Raw genomic sequence first — 22,816 nt, 5'->3', positions numbered from 1 at the left:
TTATTCAACTACATTCCATTTATAAAAAACAAGTTTATTTTTGTGTCGTGTGAATGGGATTGATTATTGTTAGAATAGTCCGGCCACCTCAAAAGAAATAAAACTCTTTCGGTGATATTATGTATGGCTATCATTCTCCTTTGAGCTAGCCGATGAGTAGTTAGGTCCATACTAATATGACATTAGAATTAAGGTTTATCAAATATTTGGATGGGTTGTGGAAAAGTAAATGACATATACAAAATCAAAACAAAACAAATAAACTAGTTCAAGACAATTAGAGGAACAAACAAAAACCGAAACAAATTGGATAAAATAAGTACAAATCAATATTACACAAAAAATCGAAAATCTCCGAGAGAACTGACAGCCTGACACTAAAGGAGAAACCAACAACACCAATCCTATCTTTTTCGTAACAACACCAATCCTATCGTTTTAATTTTTGTATGGTCATCTTTTTGTTTTTTTGTTTTTGCTTCGGTCACCATCTCCTCGCATTATATTATACAGTGATATTTTTGGTCATAGATTGAAAGAGGAAAAACAAAACCGGGGCCTGTGACGAGAGTGAGGACGTCAGTGGTTGGGTTACACGTGTCAGATGATAGCGAAGCTCGTCTCCTTACGTCTCTGCGATTATGGGGCATATTCGTAATTCAGATGATAAATAAATAAAGATAACTCTCCAATCGTTTCTTCTTCATTTTGGTGGGCACACACACACTTCTTCGTTCATTTTTACAAGCGGGAAAGTCATCTCTGTTCATCCGAATTCGTACCCACGTAAAACCCCTCTCTCTGCTCTCTTTTGTTTCTCTGTGTTCGTTTGATTTCGCAATTGAATTATGTGCCTTTGAATCCTTTTTTTTTCCTTCGTCTGTTATTTGGTTTCTCGGAATCCAATTTCCTGGTTTTGGGATCTTTTATCCTGTATGTTTGCGTTTTCGAATTATCATTATACCTCCTCAGGATGATATAAATTATTAGCTGCTGGAATGTTTAAGAAACCATGTACGAAATAAAAATCTTGTTCTGCTTAAATTAGGGTTCAAGTCGGTTTGTTAGGTATCGACTGTCTGGATGGTTCCTATAAAAAATCAAACGAAGTTAGGTTTAGAGTTTGAGGTATACTTTATTCCATCTTTGTGATTTTTATCAGCTAAATCACATTCCTTTATGATCTTGCAACAGGAGCTAATGGCTCGTTACCACATGACAACGCTGATCTTGTTCTTAGTTCTTGCTCTGTTCGCATCACCGAGCCAAGGCTTCCTAGGGACCGAGAACAAGATAAAATCTGAAGTCTTTTTTTCACCAAAACTGGCGATGAGTCCAGGATCAGTTTCAGATTCTTACTTATTCGACATCGATTTCCCAAGAGGGCATATCGGCCTCAAAAGTTTCGATGCTGAAGTAGTTGACGAAGCGGGCAACCCCGTCCCTCTGCTTGAGACATATCTCCACCATTGGGTTGTCCAACCGTATTATGTGCGTAAAGGTTCTAAGCTTCCACAGCGAGAAATGTTTAGGAATCACGGATTCTCACGGCAAGACCCCGAAACCAATCTTGATTCGAGATCGTCGGATATTATTCTTGTCAAAAACGGAGGGTTGTGCAGGGGTGCAGTACTCAGACACTACTATGGGCTAGGATCAGAAACCCGCAAAACCTCGACGTATTTTCCTGATCCTTACGCAGTTGAAATCGATAATCCTCAGGAGAGACCTGATGGTTATGAATTCAAATGGCTTCTCAACCTTCACGCAATAGACACGAGAGGTGTGGAGGAACATGTAACCAATATACGCCAACCCGGGACTGAATCTCAGTTTAGGTCAAACCGGTTTCAATACATATACTCTGTTTTGTTTGGGTGCAATGTGATTACTTTACTGACGTTAATATACGCCAACTTCCTTGTAGGCACCTGCCGGAAGCGTGAGCGTTTTAGCAATTTTGGCTGTGACGGTGTCGGTGGCGGTAGTGGTCCTAATAGCCGCCGTAACATACCGGAGACAGAACCGGGAAGATGGTTACCAATCTCTTAGTACATGAAGAAAGAGTAAAACCATGTCGACTACATGTTTTTCAAAGTGAAATTTGTTTGCATACGAAGAATTAAAAATAAAGATCATTTTGTTGTCATCTTCCTCTGGTGTGATATTTCTGTAACAGTTACGTGTAAGAAGAACTTTGCTTTGTCAAATACATCACATTCACACAATATTTCAATGGTCTACCACACACAAAGTGTATTCGTTTCATATATTCGTTGTTGTGTTTTTGTTCCAAAACCTTTCATACTAGTCGCTCTATTACTGTATTACAGATACTTTAATCTCTATAAACATCAAAGATGGTTTTGTTCTGGTTTAAAGCTATGTAAACCGGTTAAAATGAACACTGCGTCGTTGTTGTGATCCACTTAAACTAGACCGGGTTTGATTTGACTGGTGTTTTGTTGTTTGTGTCATGTAATGTCTGGGAGTGGAAACAGCAGCTGAAGCTGAAGGGGTCCATGTAAAAATAATGGAGTCTCCTCCGGCTGTCCATGGAAGATTGAGACGGTTAGATATTTTTTTTTGGCTCACCGACCTCAATATCTCACGTTTTTGAATTCTTCTTCCGAGATTCGTGGACCAATAGAACTCTTCCAGAGGAATGAAGAGACATTAGAATCATCCCCAAAAGCTTTTTCGAATTTTACTCATCTGTGTTAAAATCAGCAATGGAGACGAAGAAACCAAACCAAAATCCGGGTAGGAAGCCGCGGCCCGTGGAAGCAACAATGGAGCACGTGCTGGTGGCATTACGTGAGACCAAGGACGAGAGAGAGATGAGGATTCGAAAACTGTTCGAATTCTTCGACAATTCGAAGTTAGGGTTCTTAGACGGTACCCAGATCGAGAAAGGTATGTCTTCGCTTAGTATCTCTCCGCAGTATAGGTACGCTAGCGATTTTCTCAAAGTCTGCGACGCGAATCGAGATGGGCGTGTGGATTACCAGGAGTTTCGTCGTTACATGGACGCTAAGGAGCTTGAGCTTTACAAGATTTTTCAGGCTATTGATGTTGAACACAATGGTGACATTTGCCCAGAGGAGCTTTGGGAGGCTCTTGATAAAGCTGGTATGTTAAAAAAAATTTTGATTCTCTCATACTGTTCCATTAAGAGGGGAAGCTACTGTTGCTTTGCAACTATCTTCCCATAAGCAAAAGATGAAACCTTTATTGGTTTGTGAATGTGGATTTTGCTTAATTTTTCTAGTTACTGATAGATTGGTTAGTGAATTGAATTTGAACATGCCTCTGTTTTGAACTGTTCTTGATGCAATGTGGAAGCTAATGTTTGAGTCCAAGAAGGATGACCTTTTTTGTGATTGTAGTTGTCTTATTGATTAGGAGATTTAGCATATGAACAATGTCTGTATAATCTTTGACATTGTCCTTGTTTGCAATACCGTGGGTTGTGAGTTTGCTTTATTGGGTTTTTTTTAACACATATTGGCTCAGTGAGTCTAGTAGCAAATTCGTCTCTTTTACTTTTACATGCTTTCGTTTCTCAAAAGCTTTAATGTTATTGTGTAACAGTGTTGTCAACCTATAATATAAAACTCTCCACGGTTCTGTTCTTGTAGGCATTCAAATAAAAGATGAGGAACTAGCTTCTTTTATGGATCATGTTGATAAGGACAACAACGGAATTATAACTTTCGAAGAATGGAGGGATTTTCTTTTGCTGAACCCTCATGAAGCCACAATTGAGAACATTTATCACCACTGGGAAAGAGTATGCTTGATAGACATTGGGGAGCAAGCTGTTATACCAGACGGTATAAGTACACATGCTCAAAGAAGCAAATTACTTCTCGCGGGAGGAATAGCTGGAGCTGTTTCTAGAACCGCAACCGCGCCTCTGGACCGTCTGAAAGTTGCTTTGCAAGTTCAACGAACAAATTTGGGCGTTGTCCCGACCATTAAGAAAATATGGAGAGAAGATAAGTTGTTGGGTTTCTTCAGAGGTAATGGGTTGAATGTAACCAAAGTCGCTCCTGAAAGCGCCATAAAGTTTGCTGCTTATGAAATGCTGAAACCCATAATTGGGGGAGCGGATGGTGATATTGGTACAAGCGGGAGGCTTTTGGCAGGTGGATTGGCTGGTGCAGTAGCTCAAACGGCTATATATCCTATGGATCTTGTGAAGACTCGGTTACAGACTTTTGTGAGTGAAATTGGGACACCTAAGCTGTGGAAACTCACAAAGGATATTTGGATTCAAGAAGGACCCCGAGCTTTCTACAAGGGTCTTTGTCCTTCTCTTATTGGGATTATCCCTTACGCAGGAATCGACCTTGCTGCTTACGAAACTCTTAAAGACTTATCGAGGACACATTTCCTTCATGACACTGCCGGTTAGATACTAATCGTGCCTTAAAAGTTATCTATAAATTCGTAATCTGTCACATGATACTAAAACCGTATAGGCTGTGCAGAGCCGGGTCCTCTCATACAACTGGGATGTGGAATGACGTCTGGAGCTCTTGGAGCATCCTGTGTTTACCCGTTACAGGTCATAAGAACAAGGTAAAAACTCAAAACCTAAGGCTTTGTTTTGTTATATCTTTTGAAACCATCTTTTTTTCTTCTCTGCCGTTTTAAACTGAGGTTAGTCACTTATCTATCAGAATGCAAGCTGATAGCTCAAAGACTAGCATGAGCCAAGAGTTCCTCAAAACGCTAAGAGGCGAAGGTCTAAAAGGTTTTTACAGAGGAATCTTTCCCAACTTTTTCAAAGTCATTCCTTCCGCAAGCATTTCGTACCTTGTTTACGAAGCTATGAAGAAAAATCTAGCCCTTGATTAAAGTAGCACGAAACCTAGTGTTGTTGTGTTTACAGAGTCTTGATAACACTGAAAACTTCTTGATGATGGCGAAAAAAAAACACTTGACCTTTACAAAGCGGTCATTCGAGTGTAGCAAATGTAACTTGATCTCATTGATAATTTAATTCTTCTTCAGTAGTTTGGTGGTGAGAGAGAGTCTATATAAAGAGTCAAAATCTGATATTTTTTCTTGGGAAGAGTCTTTGTGAAGCTCTAAGATGACCCGAATGATGAAGTCTAGTAATTGTTTATATCTCTTGAAGCTGTGTAAAACCCCAAAACATCTGCAACAGTTTCACGCCCAATTCATCACTTCCGGCCGAATCTCAAATGATTTCAACAAGAACTCTGTTTTTGCCAATGTCCTATTCGCCATCACCTCCGTCGCACCGACTTTATCGAACTCTTCGTCGGCGTCGTCAAATATGGTCGTGAGCTACGGGACTTCGGTTTTCAGATTCATCACAAAACCGTCAACGTTTTGCTACAATACCATCATTAGGATTTATACACTGAATCATGATCCGTCTCTGTCTTCTCAACGTTTCTTCGTCGAGATGCGACGTCGCTCTGTTCCTCCCGATTTCTACACTTTCCCTTTCGTGTTCAAGGCTTGTGCAGCAAAGAAGAATTGTGATCTTACGTTAGTAAAGACGTTGCATTGTCAAGCTTTGAGATTCGGATTGTTGTCTGATTTGTTCACTTTGAATACTCTGATTCGTGTTTACTCTTCTACTGCTCCAATCGATAGTGCATTGAAGCTGTTCGACGAAAATCCTCAAAGAGATGTTGTTACTTACAATGTGTTGATCGATGGGTTAGTGAAGGGTCGTGAGATGGTTCGTGCAAGAGCTTTGTTTGATTCAATGCCCTTTCGTGATTTGGTTTCGTGGAATAGTCTCATTGCTGGGTATGCGCAGATGAATCAATGCAGAGAAGCAATCAACCTCTTTGACAAAATGATTGATTTGGGTTTAAAACCGGACAACGTCGCCATTGTTTCAACTCTCTCAGCTTGTGCTCAATCAGGGGATTTAGAGAAAGGGAAAGCTATTCATGGTTACACGAAAAGGAACAAACTTTTCGTAGATTCATTCTTAGCTACAGGATTGGTTGATTTCTATGCAAAATGTGGTTTCATCGATATAGCAATGGAGATCTTCGAGTTATGTTCAGAAAAAACTTTATTCACATGGAATGCAATGATCACTGGTCTTGCGACGCATGGTTATGGCGAGCTAACGGTTGATTACTTCCGTAAGATGGTTAGGTCTGGAATCAAACCGGATGGAGTAAGCTTCATAAGCGTTTTAGTGGGTTGTAGCCATTCTGGTCTAGTTAATGAAGCCAGGAGCCTTTTCGACGAAATGGGATCTTTGTATCATATTGATAGAGAGCTGAAACATTACGGTTGTATGGTGGATTTGCTTGGAAGAGCAGGGTTGATTGAAGAAGCAGCGGAAATGATCGAGCAAATGCCTAAAGATGGAGGAAAAAGAGAGAAACTATTAGCATGGAGCGGTTTGTTGGGCGGATGTAGAATCCACGGGAACATAGAGGTCGCAGAGAAAGCTGCAAAACGAGTCAAGGCGTTGTGTCCTGAGGATGGAAGAGTGTATAAAGTTATGGTGGAGATGTATGCAAATGCAGAGAGATGGGAGGATGTGGTTAAGGTTAGGGAAGTGTTTGAAAGAGATACGAAAGTGAAGAAGAATGCTGGATTTAGTAAAATTTTGTCTTAGCCAGATTTTCTTTAAAAGTTTGGATCTAAAATTATTTTGTAATCCTATTTTAAAAATCCCCGCCTAGCATCGATTACGCTCCGTAAAATCGCTAGGTCCACCCTCTTTGCTTCGATGAATGACTAATCCCCGCTTAGCATCAATTATCCGATTATACCGTCTAATCCGATTAATTCCTGCATAATTTTGTATATACTGATTATTTTTGGAGTCAAATATAAATCAAATATATATATATATATATATATATATTTGTTACTTAGATATTTAAATTAAGAGTTTATGATGTTTTAAAATAACTAATGTACAAACTTTTAATTAAAATCATAATTTTTTTTCTTAATATTACGTTTATATATTTTTACCGTAATTTTAAAGACAATATAAAACTATAATATTTTATTTGATATTTTTCTTTTCACATAAACATAATTATACATATATTTAATATTATATATTTTTAATTTACTATTAATTTAATAAAATAACCCAAAAATTAGTTTGTGATTAATTCCCGTTTAATCTCTGATTTTTTCGCTAGGCGCTAGGCCTACCCCGACTGTCCGACTATCGTCTAGCGATTTCTAAAACAGGGTTTTGTACTAATGTAACAATCATTAGAAGCTGAGAGACTCTAGCTCAACGAGAGACTTTTGAATAGTTTAATGGACCGAAGCCCAAAAATGTGGACGTATATACTATATAGTAATATAACAGTGCACGTAGGAGAGTTTACTTTTGGTTGACGTGGCATGTTATGATTGGTTAATGTCACGTGGCGAGAGATTTGATTGGTGGAAACAACAAATTGACACACTCGACCGGGTCTACGGGATTGAATATATATATAATTTAATTAAGATGAAACTGAAAAATCACTCTTTTCTCCGATCTACTTCTCCGATTTAGATCTCTATCTTGAGGTTACCTCTCTTGCCTTCTTCTAAGGATTCCGAGAATGAGAGAACGGCAACTATCTTCCGTCCTTTTGCTTCTCTTAGCTTTCGTTTCGTTCCAGAAGCTTTGCTACTGTGACGATCAAACGGTAAATTTCAATCTTCCTAGTGTTCTTTTGTTTATATATATTTTTTTAGCTAGATTCGGAGGTTTAGATCTATCATTGTTTTTAACTTGAGCTCTCGTTTGGTTTGGATCCTCGATTTGTGTTAGGTTCTTTATGAATCGTTTGATGAGGCGTTTGATGGTCGCTGGATCGTTTCGAAGAATGGTGAATACGAAGGTATACTCCCTTGTCACCTACTGCATTGTAGTTAGTATATGTTTCTCTGATCTTGCTCCAAACTGTGATGTGTTTGCACTCAAACATTATTGTATAGAGGAATTTTACGAATCGATAATTTTGAATCAAATCTGACTATTGTGGAGGTAATCTGGGTTTTGATGAATAGATTTGCAAAGGCATTGATTAAATTATGCATGTTTTGTCTTTCGTTGAGCTGTTGTTGATTTCCAAATTTGGCTTAGAAGCTTGTTTGTTAACAGCATTCATCTGTTTCAGGTGTATGGAAGCATGCAAAGAGCGAGGGACATGAAGATTATGGGCTTCTCGTAAGCGAGAAGGCTAGGAAATATGGAATTGTGAGAGAGCTTGACGAGCCTCTAAACCTCAAGGAAGGAACTGTTGTTCTTCAGTACGAGGTTCGTTTCCAGGAAGGGCTTGAGTGTGGTGGTGCTTACTTGAAGTACCTCCGCCCTCAGGAATCTGGATGGACACCACAGGGATTCGATAGTGAATCCCCTTACTCCATTATGTTTGGGCCAGACAAGTGTGGAGCCACAAACAAAGTGCATTTCATCTTGAAGCACAAGAACCCCAAGAGTGGCGAGTACGTTGAGCACCATCTTAAGTTCCCTCCCTCTGTTCCTTATGACAAGCTTTCCCATGTCTACACTGCCATCTTGAAACCCGACAACGAGGTTAGAATTTTGGTTGATGGAGAGGAGAAGAAGAAGGCCAATTTACTATCTGGTGAAGACTTTGAGCCTGCATTGATCCCTGCCAAGACTATCCCTGACCCTGAAGACAAGAAGCCAGAAGACTGGGATGAGAGAGCCAAGATTCCCGACCCAAATGCTGTGAAGCCTGATGACTGGGACGAGGATGCACCTATGGAGATTGAAGATGAGGAAGCTGAGAAACCCGAAGGATGGTTGGATGATGAGCCTGAGGAAGTCGATGACCCCGAGGCAACCAAGCCTGAAGATTGGGATGATGAGGAAGATGGTATGTGGGAGGCTCCTAAGATTGACAACCCCAAGTGTGAAGCAGGACCCGGTTGTGGTGAATGGAAGAGACCAATGAAGAAGAATCCTGCATACAAGGGAAAATGGAGTTCGCCTCTTATCGATAACCCAGCTTACAAGGGAATCTGGAAACCCAGAGATATCCCTAACCCTGACTACTTTGAGCTAGACAGACCAGATTATGAACCCATTGCAGCCATCGGTATAGAGATCTGGACAATGCAAGACGGTATCTTGTTTGACAACATCTTGATAGCTAAAGACGAGAAGGTTGCTGAGACTTACAGACAGACCACATGGAAACCCAAATTCGATGATGAGAAAGAGAAACAAAAGGCAGAAGAAGAAGCTGCTGGCTCTGCGGATGGTCTTAAGAGCTACCAGGTAAATTGATTTTCCACAGAATTAACTTATATATACATAAAAGAAGCTTCTCGTATACTTACAATCATATATGTGTGATGATGTTGCAGAAGTTTGTATTTGACCTCTTGAACAAGGTTGCGGATTTATCTTTCCTAAGTGCCTACAAGTCTAAGATCACGGTAAGGCCTCCCTCATTTACCATGATATTGAATTGTTATGATGATGACTCAGACATTGAGAGAGATGTGAAATGTGTCTTTTGTAGGAACTTACTGAGAAAGCTGAGCAAAAACCAAACTTAACAATTGGTGTTCTCGTCTCCATTGTGGTTGTTATTTTCTCGCTCTTCGTCAAGCTTATCTTCGGTGGCAAAAAGGTAAAAAAAAAAAACAACTCTGAGAAATTTTGTGCACTTTTTTGGATTGTGGGAAGAAGCTTCTTATAAATTAAAATGAAAATGGTGAAATATAGGCAGCTGCACCCGTGGAAAAGAAGAAACCAGAAGTAGCAGAGAGTTCAAAGAGTGAGGATGAAGCAGAGAAGAAGGAAGAAACCGCAGCACCACGCAAAAGGCAACCGAGACGTGATAATTAGAACAAGTTTCTTTTAAGTAGTGTTTGAAGATTGTGAAAGGAAAAGTTTCAGGATTTTTTTTTTTTCTTATGTTTTTTTTTTGGTTTTGGGTTGGATGTTGTTTTCTGCTGTAGCCTTATATAACACCAAGTTTGGTATTTTTTTGCCTTTAAGCGAAGAAAAGAAAGGGGTGGGGAGGAACATGTAAGTGAGATGGTTTCTTGACGGCCAAATTGTAGTTTCTGTTTCTTCTTACTTCCCCTTTTAAAAGGAACTAGTTTAATTCCAAACATTGAAGTTTCTTATCTAGATCAAAAGTGTTTTATAAAGAAAGTTCTTTAAAAATAAAAGATCATGTACGCCAACTAATTGTCATTTTTATAGCTTTGTACAATTGGTGGAAATGAGAAAAACTCGTTCCACTGAAGAAATTAAAATGAAAGTTGTTCAAACCTTTCTTTTCTTTTACTGTTGGGAGAATTGATTGAGATAATGAAAATCCTTTTTCAATTGGTTCCACAAGCTTACCTGAATTAGCTGAAAATATGATTCTGGAGAGAAGTACAAAAACTCAAAACGACAGTTGCATACGATAAGGAGAAAGTCCCTCTTATGTTGTCAACTTTGATAACCTGAAGTTACATCACCCTTATTATGTTTCTTTTGTCAAACAATAGTAAAGAACAAGAAAATCGTCTCGTACTCCTAAATAGAAAATTTCTTTTGGAAGTCTATAAAGTTATAACCAAAAAAAAAAAAGATAAATTAGAAAGAAGAAAAGAGAGGAAAAAAAAAAAAAAAAAAGAGAATTCTAAACATTACAAAAAGTTTGATGCTTGCAAGCAAACACCATCTCGCTTCTTAACTCATTTAAAGAGAAACTAATGGATTCTCTCATCCTCTTCATGATGCGTTTTTGGACCATGATGTTTTCACTGGTGTGAAAAACCTAGCCGCGACCCGGTTTCCTGACCGGAACACTGTCCTCATCATCAGACTGGATGTCTCCGTACTGCCAGATTCCGGTCCTAGATTTGCGAGCTTCGTCTTGGAACTTCTCAAGAGCATCAAGAGCTGCTTTCTTGTCTTTCGGTTCCCATTTCCTGCGTTTCTCTATCCTCGCTATTCCTTCCTGTGATCATAACCACACATTTCACTCTCAGGATTATGACAAATACTCTTAAGTCTTAACTCAAAAAGGTTTTGTAGGAGTTGAAATGAGCAAGGCGAGGAGGCACTGACCTGAAGCATTGCTGCATTCACAGATATCTCATCATCGACAGCAATGAGAGTTACAGCGAGCTCGGTTCCAGTTCCTTGGCCTTTCACTTTGCCTCCTGAAGTATCTCTTTCCTCTACCACTGCCTTGAACTCTTTACCACTACCCAGTGTTACCGTATGCAAATACTCTCCGGCTTCAGGACCAAAGTCCTCTTCCAGGCTTGGAACTTTCATGTAGGCAAGTCTGCAGAGCTGTGCGAGCCCTGGTGCTGAAGATACTGAAGGGTCGACAGGACGAATTGCACTGTATGGAACTGTTTCTTGGTTTCCATAATCGATGTAGAACACTTCAAACTTTTCATCCGGAGACTGAACTGCTCCTCGAGGTCCGTTAACAATCTTAACACAAAGAAGAAATACAATAAACAACCATAGGTGATAGTAAAAAAAAGAAGAAAGAATGGTTGGGATATGTAGAAAGTTGCTAATTTACCATTGCACGGTTCCAGGAGTTATCCAAGCTAAACTGTGCAAGGACGATGTCACCCTTCCTAGGATTGAAGGATCCAATAATGGGAGCGTCTTTAAGACTCAGAGATGCAAGCTGGTTCTGAATCGAAGCTACTTTTTGATCGCCAACCGACTGAACATAGAATCGACCGCCTCCAAGTACTTCCGTGACAACAACCTGCGGTGGGAGGCGATGAGAGTAAATTAAAGGTATTGGTTTTAGCATTGAAACTATGACTTGTCGAAAGAAACATACGGCTAACTCTACCTTTAATGTTTCCTTCTGTCTGGTTTCTACTGTAGAGTTACCGTTTACGACTTCCTCTCCTTCAACATAGTTTTCCCAAATCTGTGACATCATGTGGTTGAGCAAGTTCAGCTTTTCTGGACGATGCATTTCTTTAGTAAAAGGTATCATGTATTAATGTTACCTTCAGTTTCTGATTTTTAGCAGATCGCTCTGACAGTTCAAGAATATGAGCTTCCGGAATCCTGTCTGCACCAAAGCCAGTCTGCATTTTCGCCAGGCCAGCTTCAAGAAGATATGTTCCTGCATTGGTCTTCCCTTCCCACATTGATCCCAAAAAGGTACCGGTTCTATCCACAGTTTCAACTTCGATCTATGTAATTATAAGAGACTATATGTAAGACTCATAGAAAAGAAAATAGAGATGTAACATGGGCGTAAAATGTTCAGATTTTACCTCGACATCTCTCTGCATGATCTTACGTCTCATTAAAGCAATAGCTTCTTCTGAATAAGGTTCGCCACGCCCAGGACATCTGACACCAGAGAATGCAAAGGCAATACTGCACGTTTCCTTTGGGATGTATAGCTTGAACCGATGTCCACTCAGGACATATTCCACAACTGCAGATATTCTCCTGCTTCTGTGCAGGGATGGCAGGAAATCTTTAGCCTTCTTGGCTGAGGCCACAGTCAGGTCTGTAATGTGCATGGCTGGAGAATCCTTTGCAGATTGGATCCCCTTCTTGCCAGCAATAGCACGAGCTTCAGCAGCTAGGAGTGCGTCGTAATGGTTTGACCTCTCTTCAAAGTCCCGATGTCTAACAACATTCCCTAACCCACGGGAAATAATGAGTTCAGCAATATTCACTCCAGGAGTTGCTGCAGCTGCTACATCTGTATCAGCCTTGGTAGGAGATGGAAGGAATACTGAGCCAAAATCCATGACCCTCTCAGCAGCTCCAGATGTAGCAACACCATCACCTGGGATGACCTTCCTTGAGTATTCCATTTGAACGATAACCTGCACCCCAGGGAAAAAGGAAGTCAGATGATCTTACTCCTGTGTGGCACAACGTGATGATTTAAGTAACAAGGCATAATGCAATACCTGCTTTCCAATAAGCTTTTGTCTCAGAAACTCCTTGGCTTCCCGTGCATAAGGGGCAGGTTTCTCCTCTCTGCGTGGGTTTCCCATTTTAGGAGACCTAATGCTCGAAAGACAAACTCTCCGCTCTGCCATTGGGCTCCCGAATGGGATAGCATCATCAGCAACTACCAAGCAATCCCCACTCACAACTTCCACTACCTGAACAGTGTACAAACTAGTAAGAACTAAGAACTGGTGAAATGGGCGGAAGGCAATATATTTACCAAGAAATTTGGGAAAGCAATTATTACCTTTCCGGTAAAGTTCTGATCATGGATAGCCTTAGAGTTGGAAGCTGGAGGGACATAGTTTGCCCACATTTTAACCCGGTTTTTCTTGCATTGAAGTTCAACAGCTTTCAGCTTCTTTTTAGCTTCTTCCTCTAACATATTGGCACTCCACTCAACATACTTAGCAAGGCCCTGAGGAAAAGGAATAGTAACAAGTGTCATAACTTTTACTCAACACCATTAAACAATCATAGTTACAATTGATTCCGTATATAAGAAATGATGTTCCAAATCTACCAAGAAAACTACAAACTATTACAATGGACCAACCAACTAAATCTTAAGTAAGCGCAGGTCAAATTATTAGTGGTACTAGAAATCTGTAGTTATACAAGCAACGTTGTGGCAACCCCAAACTTTTATTACCAATTAGTTCAATATGTAATCATGTAAAAAACCAAATAACCATCTAATTTAGGCACGTACGTTTTCAATAAGCTCCAACCCCAAGTCTTTTACTGTCTCTCCCTCAGAATAATAAACTGACCCAATCAGATTGTTGAATTTGTCCACGCCTTCAAGAACAATGCGAACCTACACAACCCAGCACAACTTAGATCATCCAAATGTTATATACAGATAAATGTGAAATAAATTTTCATGTAAACCTCCTTACATCTCTATTGAGCACACGGAGCTCAGTAAAGTACTTGGCTTCCATTGCAAAAGGGTCAGAGGAAACCTCAACGGACGATGATGCTGCTGAGGCAGCGAGTCTCTGGGCTGATGTTAGAGGACCAGCAGAAGCATCTCCATTTGGAGTTGCTGTAACATCTGGCTCAACAACAGCTTCTTGAGTAGATTGTCTCCTTCCCATCGAGGGAGCCTACACAGAAAATTTCAAGCACTCTTACACCATGAAAGTGAAATTGTTAACTCCTCGTGCAGCAAAAAACAAGGAAACAAGATTACATACCTGAAGTCCAGCAACAAATACTTGCACAAACTGAAACTCCGGAAGAAGATAAACCCGGATGGTACTGCCATCACGGACTTGCTCAACGATACCTTCCATGGGCTTGCCTTTACTTGCGGCTAAAAGACCCATGGCATCAAAATTCCCAGAATCCCCAACGGCAGAAGGAGGAAGATTTCTGATAGATGCCTCAGAAGCACCAGGAACCTGGATCAACAAATCAAGAAAAGAGTACAGATGTCAAACTGACACAAGTCAAAACTATTTTGAAAAAAAAAAAACAAATATAGAGGAAGAGAGTAAGAGAGACCAACCTTGCTCCAACGACCAAGCCCTTCCTGCTGAGCCTGCTCTTCTAGCAGTAACAGCTCTGAAATGTAAGGACTGACCTTATCCTGATTCTGCTGACCTGGCGCTCTGACCTGTGCATTCCCATCGAATCAGAAAGCTGATCCAAGCATCATATATACCTTAGACAATGCTATCTATAAAAATGTTATCACCTTTGCCCAGCCGTTTTGCACAACAAGCTTAGCAACATTTTCGTTGCCAAGGTAAACCGAGCCAAATTCTCTTCCAGCAATAGCTTCCACTTTGTAATCCACTTTGAAAGCAACCTCCTGCTCAATTTTTTTTTTAAAAAAAACATAAACTGTTAATATAAAGAAACATACTCAATTCAATAACCTAAATAGCATAAGTGGTTGAAGAGTTCCAAGTTAGCACCTTTCCAATACAAAGCTTCCTCAGAAACTCTCTGCTTTCCCATGCAAAAGCCTCATCTATACCTCCCCTGCGAGCCTGTAACAAGGACAAACCAAAAAAAAAGAATGAGAAAGCCTAATTCTAAATCATAAATGTCAGTAAAAAAAAGAAAGAAGAGAGTGAAATTGGAAGCAAACCAGCTTAGGAGCCATAAGAGAAGAAAGAGTGATGGTCTTTTCAGGAGGTGGGCCAGATCTGGTGTGGGTCAAAGCAGTGATGACCAAGCAGTCTCCGGAGGTAACAGCCTTAACTCTCCCTTTGAGCCACTGGTTCTCAGTTGCTGCCACAGTCGCCATGTTTTGGTGATTGGCTTAAGACCTAATACACAAAGACAAAACAAACAAAAAAGTAAAGTTGGTAACCACTTATTACAACCACAATCAAAAAGACAAAGACTAATAAAAACACTCTGAAAACCATAGTAAAGTTTTTTTTTTTTTCCAAACATGATAGATACATTGGTTCTTCTTACACGATCCCTATACTTGAGAATTAAAACACAACACAAAATTCAGAATTCTCTTACAGATCGGTACGTAAAAATTAACAATTTTTTAAATCATTGAATCATACACACATGCATCTCGATTATTAAAAAAACTACATTAGCCTCGATCTACACGAGAGGAGCTCGATCGAGCTAAGTGAACGAATGAATCACACACCAATAGAAACGCACGCGCGATCGTAAAATAGGACAAAAGAGATCAGATTCATGATTGATTTCTAAACCATACAAATCCAATCAGAATCAACGAAACAGATAGATCTAACATCATTCATTATATAACATATCGATAATTCCGATGAACAAACCTGGATTTATCCCGTGATGGTGAAAAAAAAAAACACTAGATCTGATGAAAGAAACGTCAAATCAAATCTTATCTATGATGATGATTTCAATCTCAAGAGAATTGAAAAAAAAAAACAAAACAAGAGTTGTGAAGAGAATGAAGGACAGGTTGTGAAGAGGGAGACACTCAGATCTCAAAGATTGAGAGAGAGAGAGAGATGAGATGAGAAGAGAAGATTGTGCAGAGGAGAGGGTGAAAGAAGGAAAATATAAACAAAAACAAAGAGGGACATTTACATATACATACATACATATATCATCATCATCATGACTAAACCAAACCGGATTTTTTTATAACTTTATATTCTTTACCCCATTTTTTTCCATTTAATTACCACTCTATGCCATTAATATTTTAGATATGTTTTTTTCCTGGTGTGAAAAAATACATTTAAAAAAAAATAATATATAATTTTTAATGGAAATAATGAAAAATTCCAATAAAAGAGGTTTTAATTTGAGAACGTAGAATTAACTAGGTTTTCACCTGCAGGACTAAATTATAAATTAATGTATTTTAAATAATATTTTTAATTTATTTAATTTTCAAATTTCCAATTAATTAAATTTTATCTAATTAATTTATAATTTTTCTTCTTCTTACGTTTTATATAGTTTATAACCTAACTACATTAAATTTGTTATTAGATAAATATACAATTTTAAAACACTTAGTTTTATTTTCTATAATTAAGATGTATATGCCTATATGATATGTTAGTGTATATTTTTATGTGTATATAATTTATTTATTTTTTTGGAATATTAAGAATGTGTTGTAGTATGTGTAATATTTTGTAGTTCATATACTAAATAATTTATAAGTTAATTTTCCAAACTATGACTACAAATCTATACTATAGTATATGAAATAAACTAATAGTTTTAGTATTGGTTCTATAGTCCAAATCCACCATGCTAGGCGGATCTCGCAAAATGTTCAAAGATTTTTAATTCGCAAAAACTCATCATACGAAACCTGTGAAAGTAAAATATAGTATGTGAGGCTAAAAGTCATTTTTTATCAAATCAACTTTTCAAATTTTTAAAGAACAATATATTTTCACTTACCTCCTTATAAAATAAGGAAATAAAATTTGTACTCATTTATAATTATGTTTGTTACCTTTTAAAATAATTAGTTTCTATAAAAAAAAATCAAATCCAAGTATAGTTAATTTGTTTATTAAATTAATTATTTAATGCTAATGATATGGCTGTAAATAAGTGCCAACTTGAGGATTTATTTTATAAATTTCTTAAAAAATGTATATATAAAATAATAATAATAATAATAGATATAGATATCTCTTTATATTGAAACATATTTATTAATTGATTCAGAAATAATAATAGCAGCATTTTGCTTAAATAGTTTGAGGAAAGAAATATATCTGCAGTAAATAAGTCATAAATCCCATAATAAATAACAGATTGTGAATTTACACGAGAGGAGAAGAAACACGTTTATTAATTTCCTTTACACGTTTTAATTAGTTTTTTTTAGTAAAAAAATAATAATTAATAAAGACGTTTTAGTTAGTAGTTCCTTCGTCTTTGAAACTTCAAGAGGGGAATTGGGTCTTTAATACTACTCTTCGGTCTGAAAATATCCATCTAAACCTACTACTTCCGACCAAATCTTTTATACCTATCACCGTTGATCATTAATTTTGTCACTTTTAGCTCTATATGTGTAGTGTTTCTAGCCTCCTAGCAAACAAAACCATACCGCATACTATATAACTTAAAAACATCATACAGTATACATGTAAATTAGTAATCTTATCACACTAGATGAACCTTTATTAGTCTTTAAAATAAAAAATATGAAACTAGTTTCATTATTTGCCAAAAAAGCGATTTGTAATTAATTCTTGTGTTCTCAAATTTGAAATTTAGTAAATATGGTACGTTTGAATTAGACCAAAAAAAAAAAAAAAAAAAAACTAAAACTAAAATTAACTCCAAAATCATATCCAAACGATTTCTTCCCATATCTACAATAATAAATCTTTGAAAAAACTTATTGTTTTTTATTTCACAGATTCTATTGGATACTTCCATATATCCCATCTCCCTAAAAATATACACATTGTTTTAGACCGTTACTAAATTTGTAAAAGCCACATAGTGTATATATGAGTTTTCCAAAAAGGGTGTATTTTTGGAAAAAAGTGAAACTGGAGGGGCGGCATCACTAAAAAAAAAGTTAGATATAGAATTTTTAAGAAGATACGTACGACTAAACAAACATGTATGTCATCGTCCACACAGCCCACAGGAATCGAGATGCAAAGCCGTTAGATTCCTCAACTGATTGTTGTACTTAGCGTCTTTTTTGTACTTTTATCTGCATATACAAAGTTTATACGTATCTCTATATACAACAGTTCTCAACTTTTCAACACACAATTTTGTTGTGTTCTTCTTTTTTTTTTTCTTTTTTTACACTTATATAATGGTCTCTCGTACTCTACTGGTTAATGGATGATGATGTACAATCCATAAGTTTTAAAACTAGAGTATGAATCATTTTATTGCGATTTCAGTCATGGTTCTGATTAGTCTATATTCTACCCAAGTTAAACAACATATATTATCTACTACGTCAAAGTGATATTGAATTCATTTTTTTTTTTGAACAAAAGTGATACTGATTTCTTTGAACTACTCAAAACTACAAAAATTTTAGGCAACTAGCGTACGAGAGAGATAAATAAAGGGATAAATGTCATTAAAATCTCCAAGTTTACATTTTTGTTGATTTAAATCACGAAGTCTGAAATTGAAGATTAAAAACACCAATTTTTTGTTGACTTCTATTTAAATCATGAAGTCTTATTGACGTCGCCGTTTGAAGCACCACGTTAACTGGCCAAACGGACAAATTAGACGGGATTATTTGTCTGTTAACGAGAGACGTTAGTTGGTAAATGACGTCGTTTTCGTCTTTATTAACACCCCCAAAACCCCCAAATGGAACCCGATGATAATCCAAAATCCCTAACCCTAATTTTCGATTCTCATTTTTTCTTCTTTTCGATTTCTCTCTTCTTCTACTTCTTGGAGTTCAAAAGATGAGTTCTAGCTCAGAGACATCGGTGGTAGCTTCGTTTGACCGTGGAGTGCCATCGAAGTGTGCTTGTGGAGCTGGTGTAACAATCTTTACATCGAGAACTGACGAGAATCCCGGTCGACCGTTCTTCCGGTGTATAACGAAAAGAGATCCAAGCTCGTGGACAAACGAAAGAGATGTAAGCAGTCACTGGTGTTCAATGTTGATTATCTATGCTATGGTAAGTAAGGTTGGTTTGTTTTTGCAACAGGGACACTTGTTTAAGTGGGTTGAGGATGCTGTGTATGAGGAAGTTCAAGATTCATTACCAAAACTAGGACTTATGGCAAATGAGATTGTGAAAACCAAAGCTGAGATTAATGAGTTGAATGGTGCTTTACAAGAATTGAAAGAAGAAGCATTGTGGAGCAAACTTGAAATCTTGAAGATGAAAAAGTTTTTGAAAGTGTATTTTGTTTGTCTTTGTGTTGTCTCGTTTGGCATTGCTTACCTAATGGTTGTCAAAGCAAAGCAAACAACGTTTGCTCTCGGATATTAGTATGTTTGTTTGTATGTTTGGTAATGATGACAAGTAATTTGGTTTGTTATCTTTGTATGTTGGTCTTACACAAACAACTTGAAAAGAAAACTCATGTTTAGACAACAAAAGCAAATCCATGTTTAGACAACAAAAGAGAATTCAATGTTTAGACAAGAACAAAGACTGCAATAAACATGAAAGCTAAGTCTTCAAACACACAAAAAAAAAAAAAGTCTTCAAACACACATCCTAACTTGAGCATTCGAACCATGATCTCCAGCCTCCTAGTCCTTGTTCAATCTGTGGAGTTTGAGGTTCCCACTGTGTTGATGCCCTCACTTGTGTTGCTTGTTTCCTCTGTTTTGATTGTCTTTTTTTCCTTTGTGAGGTTGGTTGTGTTCCTTGTGATGCTGGCAATGATCCTCCTTGTGAAGGTGGCAGTGACGGTTGTGATGAAGCAGTTGTAGGTGGTTGTGATGAACTGTCTGTAGGTGGTTGTGATGAACTGTCTGTAGGTGCATGTGATCCTCCCAATGTTTGTCCTTGGCCAAACAATACGTTCCTTGGTTCATGTTTAAAAAATTAGAAAGTATACAACCTGATTATTCGTGTATATTTTGCAGTTTAATAGTTAACAAACATAGGCATCAAACCTGATTCTTCCTTGGTCGACCTCTTGGTCTTGCAGCTGGAGCTTCAACAGTCGGGTTTGTACAAGATAAGCTATTGTGTCCTTCTTGTTTGCAGTTGCTACATGTCATGACTCTTCCATTTGGAGCTACTCTTGTGCTGCTTGATTAAGAGGCTGATTCATACCTTCCTTTTCGCCTTGCATGGTTGTTTAGTCTACCGGGATTTCCTTTTCTATATGGTGGTGGAAAGACTCCTATTCTATTCATTCTAGGCCATTCGCTCTGACCCTGGACAGGATGAATACCGTCTTTGTAGGTTTCACGCCACATTCTTGTTGTGTACCAGTCTACAACATAATCCTCAACTTTCTGTCTCCTAGCTATGATCACAGAAGCAACATGGACACAAGGAATACCAGTCATCTGCCACTTAATGCATCCACATGTAAGCGCATTCATGTCCACAGAATAAGTATCATCATGCAATTGGACCTCATGTTGATTGTGCCTAGCCATGCTTCTGATGCAAAATTGACTCCCTGCTATCATATTCTCTATCTCCAAATGAGCTCGCTTTGTGAATCGTGTCTGCAACCTTCCAGCAATGATATACCTCTTCTCATTTCGAACCATACATTGCCTCCTAATATCCTCAAGCATTTCTAGTAAAGGTTTCCTCCTAGCTTGGCGTATGGTTCTATTAAAAGACTCACTGAGGTTGTTTAAATTGTCATTGCAATGCGTACCTACCCTGAAGAAGGCTCTAGACCATGTAATCAGATTGGTGCGTAGAAGGGAATTAAATGCACCGGGGTTATACTTCTGCAATGCCTCCATATGTTTACGATACTGTCCTGTTGTGTAGCTCCGAGCAATCTTCCAGAACAACCGTTGCAGTTCTAAATCATGACTGTCTCTCTTCTAATTATCAATAATATGTTTAGCACAAAGATGATGCTCAACTTGTGGGAGAACGTTCTTGATGGCTTTAACAAGACCCTGCAAGTTAATGAAACACATGTTAATATGATTAATGAAAACACAATAAAGTTAACCTCATAAAAAATGACTTTAGCTAACCGATTGTTTGTCAGAAATGATAGCTAGTTGTCTGCCATCCTCAAGCCCCAATGAAGTAGAGAGTAACTTCATAAACCAGTCCCAATTGTCATCATTCTCTATCTCAACCACAGACCAAGCAAGTGGAACTATCCTATTGTCTCCATCTCTTCCAACAGCAGCCAAGAGATGTCCCTTGATGTCCCATTTCAGAAATGCACCATCTACTCCAATGATGGGTCGACATGTCCGCTTCCAAGAAGACCTTTGTGATTGAAAACAAATAAACAACCGATAGAACCTTTGTAAGCTCCCAACTGTTGGACCAGGAATAGTCTCAATCTCAAAAATTGATCCTGGATTTGATCGCATAATCTCTGCCTGATAATCCCATAACCGTGAGAAATGGTCTTGATGACCAGCCTTTGCTTCTCGCCTCACTCTTGTCTTTGCCTTTGAACATTGTTCTTCACTAACTTCTAGATTGTATTCTCTCTTAATCTCTGCTTGCATCTCTCTCGGTCTAATCTTTGGATTCTGTCTCAACCTATCCGCAAACAACCAAGCTATCGTTCCTCGTTTTAACATGTGACTGTAACCTGATCAGTAGCATCTCTCTCGTTTCTTCTTGTTGTAAGAGCAGTAGCATCTCCACAAACACTTAACCTTAGGATCAGTGTTAGCACATTTTGCACCAATCTTCAAAGCCTGCGATCTATACAACTTAATGTTGTATCTAGTCTTTAGAGAATACCTGAGCACAGCTAACTTGAAGTCCTCTGGTGAACTAAATGTTTAACCCAACTCGAGCTGTACTTCAGGATCTTCTTCTTCTACATGGTCTTCATTATCATCTCCTTGGCCATTATCTTCCTCTTCACTTTCTGACAAAGGGTCAGGAATCTTTTCGTCATCGAAGATATCATCTCCACTATCGTTATCAGTCTCATCTTCATCTTCTCTTGCACCCTCTCCAAACTCTGCTTCAAAGTCCTCGTAAAATTGTTCTTCAACACCAAGACGGTTTTGATCTTCTTTTTCAAAGACTTGGTTTATATTATCCTGGTTACCATCTTCCTCTCCAGCAGCCTCGTACCCAACATCATCACAATCTTCGTCGCCAACAACTTCACAATCATCTCCACTTACAACACCTAACTCTTCAAAGGGACAAGAATCACGCTCTTCTAAGGGAGCAGCATAACCTATATACGGAATAATTGCAAAACCTGAACCAACACCCACTTCAGGAGCATCGAGAGCAGTCGCATCGGGAGCAGTCGAATCGTGAGCAGTCAAATTGGGAGCAGCCGATACTTCAGCTTGTTCGGGCTTCTTCCGTTTGGGACGACGCGTTGACAGCTTCTTTCTCGGAGTCATCAGTTGAATTCGAAGAAGAAGAAAAAGAAGAGAGAAATCGAAAAGAAGAAAAAATGAGAATCGAAAATTAGGGTTAGGGATTTTGGATTATCATCGGGTTCGATTTGGGGGTTTTGGGGGTGTTACTAAAGACGAAAACGACCGTCATTTACCTACTAACGTCTTCCGTTAACAGACAATTAACCCCGTTTAATTTGTCTGTTTGGCCAGTTAACGTGGTGTTTCAAACGGCGAAGTCAACAAGATTTCATGATTTAAATAGAAGTCAACAAAAGATTGGTGTTTTTAATCTCCAATTTCAGACTTCGTGATTTAAATCAACGAAAATGTAAACTTAGAGATTTTAATGACATTTTTCC

At 38.2% G+C, this 22,816-nt stretch overlaps 4 protein-coding genes and 3 pseudogenes across 5 annotated transcripts; 5 read left to right on the top strand and 2 right to left on the bottom strand.

The window, feature by feature from the left end:
* Positions 1 to 451: 451 nt before the first annotated feature.
* Positions 452 to 2,228, top strand: LOC147935582 (uncharacterized). Its single transcript, XM_087475842.1, has 3 exons — positions 452 to 786; positions 1,195 to 1,838; positions 1,928 to 2,228. Exons 2-3 carry the CDS (start codon positions 1,201 to 1,203, stop codon positions 1,944 to 1,946), a joined length of 657 nt encoding a protein of 218 aa, XP_087331968.1. The 5' UTR covers positions 452 to 786; positions 1,195 to 1,200; the 3' UTR covers positions 1,947 to 2,228.
* Positions 2,229 to 2,374: 146 nt separating this feature from the next.
* On the top strand, positions 2,375 to 5,024 carry LOC104726770 (calcium-dependent mitochondrial ATP-magnesium/phosphate carrier protein 1). The gene is made up of 4 exons (XM_087475841.1): positions 2,375 to 3,132; positions 3,642 to 4,415; positions 4,497 to 4,587; positions 4,689 to 5,024. The coding sequence occupies exons 1-4, from the start codon at positions 2,733 to 2,735 to the stop codon at positions 4,864 to 4,866; spliced, it is 1,443 nt and encodes a 480-aa protein (XP_087331967.1). The 5' UTR covers positions 2,375 to 2,732; the 3' UTR covers positions 4,867 to 5,024.
* An 80-nt stretch (positions 5,025 to 5,104) lies between these two features.
* Positions 5,105 to 6,684, top strand: LOC104726769 (pentatricopeptide repeat-containing protein At5g61800 pseudogene; annotated as a pseudogene). The gene has a single exon (XR_015572768.1). The product of XR_015572768.1 is annotated as a pentatricopeptide repeat-containing protein At5g61800 pseudogene (transcript).
* Positions 6,685 to 7,452: 768 nt separating this feature from the next.
* Positions 7,453 to 10,122, top strand: LOC104726768 (calnexin homolog 1). Its single transcript, XM_010445703.3, has 6 exons — positions 7,453 to 7,673; positions 7,799 to 7,868; positions 8,148 to 9,277; positions 9,367 to 9,438; positions 9,525 to 9,635; positions 9,731 to 10,122. Exons 1-6 carry the CDS (start codon positions 7,587 to 7,589, stop codon positions 9,851 to 9,853), a joined length of 1,593 nt encoding a protein of 530 aa, XP_010444005.1. The 5' UTR covers positions 7,453 to 7,586; the 3' UTR covers positions 9,854 to 10,122.
* A 303-nt stretch (positions 10,123 to 10,425) lies between these two features.
* On the bottom strand, positions 10,426 to 16,060 carry LOC104726767 (ribonuclease TUDOR 2). Its single transcript, XM_087475838.1, has 16 exons — positions 15,748 to 16,060; positions 15,069 to 15,249; positions 14,893 to 14,967; positions 14,670 to 14,786; positions 14,481 to 14,588; positions 14,167 to 14,373; positions 13,867 to 14,076; positions 13,677 to 13,784; positions 13,212 to 13,382; positions 12,922 to 13,119; positions 12,268 to 12,834; positions 11,995 to 12,183; positions 11,832 to 11,912; positions 11,547 to 11,741; positions 11,075 to 11,452; positions 10,426 to 10,964 (listed from the first exon to the last, which is right to left on the bottom strand). The coding sequence occupies exons 2-16, from the start codon at positions 15,225 to 15,227 to the stop codon at positions 10,782 to 10,784; spliced, it is 2,946 nt and encodes a 981-aa protein (XP_087331964.1). The 5' UTR covers positions 15,228 to 15,249; positions 15,748 to 16,060; the 3' UTR covers positions 10,426 to 10,781.
* Positions 16,061 to 18,867: 2,807 nt separating this feature from the next.
* Positions 18,868 to 19,404, top strand: LOC147935581 (uncharacterized protein At1g43920, Chloroplastic pseudogene; annotated as a pseudogene).
* A 231-nt stretch (positions 19,405 to 19,635) lies between these two features.
* LOC104729034 (uncharacterized) lies at positions 19,636 to 22,457 on the bottom strand (annotated as a pseudogene).
* Positions 22,458 to 22,816: the final 359 nt, after the last annotated feature.

This window comes from Camelina sativa, chromosome 11 (genome assembly GCF_030686135.1).
Source record: "Camelina sativa cultivar CO46 ecotype springtype chromosome 11, ASM3068613v1".
Classification (NCBI taxonomy): domain Eukaryota; kingdom Viridiplantae; phylum Streptophyta; class Magnoliopsida; order Brassicales; family Brassicaceae; genus Camelina; species Camelina sativa.
Note: the sequence above shows the minus strand (reverse complement) of the source record. Positions and strands in the feature narration are given on the sequence as shown.

Bases quoted from the DNA above. Each gene is read 5' to 3' on its own strand.
- LOC147935582 (XM_087475842.1), top strand. From the start codon at position 1,201: ATGGCTCGTTACCACATGACAACGCTGATCTTGTTCTTAGTTCTTGCT.
- LOC104726770 (XM_087475841.1), top strand. From the start codon at position 2,733: ATGGAGACGAAGAAACCAAACCAAAATCCGGGTAGGAAGCCGCGGCCC. The intron at 3,133-3,641 runs GTATGTTAAAAA...CTGTTCTTGTAG, and splicing joins GGAGGCTCTTGATAAAGCTG to GCATTCAAATAAAAGATGAG. The intron at 4,416-4,496 runs GTTAGATACTAA...TAGGCTGTGCAG, and splicing joins TTTCCTTCATGACACTGCCG to AGCCGGGTCCTCTCATACAA.
- LOC104726768 (XM_010445703.3), top strand. From the start codon at position 7,587: ATGAGAGAACGGCAACTATCTTCCGTCCTTTTGCTTCTCTTAGCTTTC. The intron at 9,278-9,366 runs GTAAATTGATTT...ATGATGTTGCAG, and splicing joins ATGGTCTTAAGAGCTACCAG to AAGTTTGTATTTGACCTCTT. The intron at 9,439-9,524 runs GTAAGGCCTCCC...TGTCTTTTGTAG, and splicing joins CCTACAAGTCTAAGATCACG to GAACTTACTGAGAAAGCTGA.
- LOC104726767 (XM_087475838.1), bottom strand. From the start codon at position 15,227: ATGGCGACTGTGGCAGCAACTGAGAACCAGTGGCTCAAAGGGAGAGTT. The intron at 14,374-14,480 runs GTTGGTCTCTCT...TTGTTGATCCAG, and splicing joins GGCTTGGTCGTTGGAGCAAG to GTTCCTGGTGCTTCTGAGGC. The intron at 13,383-13,676 runs GTACGTGCCTAA...CCTTTTCCTCAG, and splicing joins GGTTGGAGCTTATTGAAAAC to GGCCTTGCTAAGTATGTTGA.